This window comes from Anopheles coluzzii, chromosome X (assembly GCF_943734685.1).
Source record: "Anopheles coluzzii chromosome X, AcolN3, whole genome shotgun sequence".
Taxonomy (NCBI): domain Eukaryota; kingdom Metazoa; phylum Arthropoda; class Insecta; order Diptera; family Culicidae; genus Anopheles; species Anopheles coluzzii.
The window spans coordinates 11609628-11612138 of record NC_064669.1 but is presented as its reverse complement, the minus strand read 5'-3'; the positions used below and the strand labels follow the sequence as shown (position 1 = coordinate 11612138).

Sequence of the window (2511 nt, the reverse complement as noted above, 5' to 3'; positions counted from 1 at the left end):
GCAAGAACTAGAACGACGATACGATTGCTTAAATACTAACTGATGTTGTGTGTGAATTATAAGACTTTTTATATTCCTTATAGGTTGAGAGCTTGAGCCGTTTAGACCCTGTTTAGTGGTCGTTTAGTGCATTTGTGGCACTTGGGTTTTCTAATATTCGAAGGAACAACAAACAACACTTCGTACTGCTAAATTGCTCTTAAAATTAGTGTAACAAACAGTTAAAACTGTGCAACATGAGTTAATTAACATAAAGGATGGATCGATTTCATCTAAAATCTAGTATAAAAATTTCATCACGAAAGCAATTTCAATGAATGTAACAAACGCTTCGAATCGAGTACTTTTCTGCTGCTATAACCGCTCGACTGGCTCGCGCTGCTCAGCGCAAATGTTCCGCGGGGCCTCTTTCGTTGTACGGGGGTTTATGGCAAAAGAAGCAGAAGTAGCTGTCATAAACATATTTGACAGATATGAGCATACATTTGTTTATTTTTCTTCCCGGCAATTTGCGCTCGCAGTTGCAAACTCGTTATGTGACGGTGGGAAAACATTTGCCGTGGCACACGAACAGCATTTTCTTTCCACAGACACCTGTTAGAAAGTAGTGGGTGAAAGTACACTAAGAGCCAAGATACAAAAAACAGTGAGTCCCAGATTGGAATACACAATCAACGGCCACGAGCAACCACAGCAGTGCGCTGAAAACCTTTTATGGCAATTAAGTTCAACGCTCGGAAAAGTTCCTTCTGAACCAGCAGTCAGGATATTCCTGTAAACATACGACCATGTCACACGTTGTAATTGGTAAGGTTCGCACGAAGTTTGCTGGAGTACGGGACGCAGACGGAAGATTTGGCCGTCGATACCGAATTTCCTGTTGCGTAACATTGCTACACTTTTAACACAATACGAAACCGCTTGCTGTGGTAAATCACACTCACACACACGTACTCACACACACACACACACACACGCACTCGCTCAAATGCTAAGTTCAACGACGATCCCCTCCCCTTTTTTTTCTAGGTGGCGGCACCGGCTTCATTGGCCGCCGGCTGGTAAAGACGCTGCTCGCTGAAGGTCACGAGGTGACGACGATTTCGCGCATGCCGGGCCCGAAGCACATCAGCTGGCACGAGCTGGAGAAGGAGGGCCTGCCGAGCGGTACGACGGCCGTCGTGAACCTGGCCGGCCAGAATGTGCTCGATCCTACCCGCCGGTGGACGCCCGGCTTCAAGCAGAACGTGTGGAACTCGCGCATCAACACGACGGCGGCCTGCGCGCGGGCGATCGAGCGCGCCACGGTCAAGCCGGCCGTGTTCGTCAACATCTCCGGCGTCAGCCACTACGCGCCGGGCAGCCAGAAGCACACCGAGCTGTCCAAGGTGTCCGACTACGACTTCATGTCCCGGCTGTGCATCGAGTGGGAGCGGGCCGCCACGCTGTCGGACAACTCGATCTGCCGCGTGGTGCGCGTACGAAGCGGCGTCGTGCTTGGACGGGAGGGCGGCATGATCCAGTCGCTGATACTGCCGTTCTGGTTCGGGCTCGGCGGCCCGGTCGGCGACGGCAAGCACGATCTGCCCTGGATACACGCGGACGACCTGTGCGGGCTGATACGGTTCGCGATCGAGCGGCCGGAGGTAAGCGGGGTGCTGAACGGGGTCGCCCCGGAGCTGGCCACCAATGCGGACTTTACCAAGGCGTTCGCGGCCGCCCTGGTCCGGCCCGCCTTCTTTCCCATGCCGCTGTTTGCGCTGAATCTCGTGTTCGCCGCGGAGCGGGCGGTGCTGCTGACGAACGGCGCGAAGGTGGTACCGCAGCGTGTGCTGGAGTACGGGTTCCAGTATCGGTATCCGGACCTGCAGTCCGCCTGCAAGGAGGTGGCACACTTGTTCTAAGCCCAAGCACGATCTCGCCCGCGCAGCCCAAACGCAGCTCTAAACGCAGTCTTGGTTAGTTCCACTGCGACATGATGAAAGTAGGCGGTGGGTGTATGTAATTAAGTCAGTCATACTCTAATGCACATTAGTTTGTACGTTATTTTTTTTGAAATTATAAATATTTTCAATCTAAAAACAAAGCGTCCCCATCACTGTTACTGGATCTATTCGCATGCTTCTGTTTGTGGTAAAAATTGTAGTTTTTTTGCATTATTTTTTCTTTGCTATTTTACATTTAATATCTCAACTATTTGTACTAAAGTTATACAGAAACCTTATTGCAATTTACATTTATTTATCTAGTGTAAAATGTTCATGATGTTTTCACGGCGAAATCACAATAGCAGCGGAGAGTGATGAAGACATCTGGTCAATGTAATATTTCACAAAAATCTGTGTAAATAATCGAACAACAGCAAGAATGTCCTTTCTTTTGCCATCTAAAGGCCTTTAATATGATCCGTCATTATTAAGATATTAGTTAATTTGAAATTTCAAGGATCTCTTGTATTCAGAAGTGTGCGCCGAGATTATGAGCTTTAAAACCCAATTAAAATCAGTAGCT

At 48.8% G+C, this 2511-nt stretch overlaps 1 protein-coding gene across 1 annotated transcript; it reads left to right on the top strand.

Annotated features, from left to right (window-relative positions):
* The first annotated feature begins 464 nt into the window (after positions 1 to 464).
* LOC120951878 (epimerase family protein SDR39U1) lies at positions 465 to 2086 on the top strand. Its single transcript, XM_040370871.2, has 2 exons — positions 465 to 807; positions 1030 to 2086. Exons 1-2 carry the CDS (start codon positions 789 to 791, stop codon positions 1902 to 1904), a joined length of 894 nt encoding a protein of 297 aa, XP_040226805.1. The 5' UTR covers positions 465 to 788; the 3' UTR covers positions 1905 to 2086.
* The last annotated feature ends 425 nt before the right edge of the window (positions 2087 to 2511 follow it).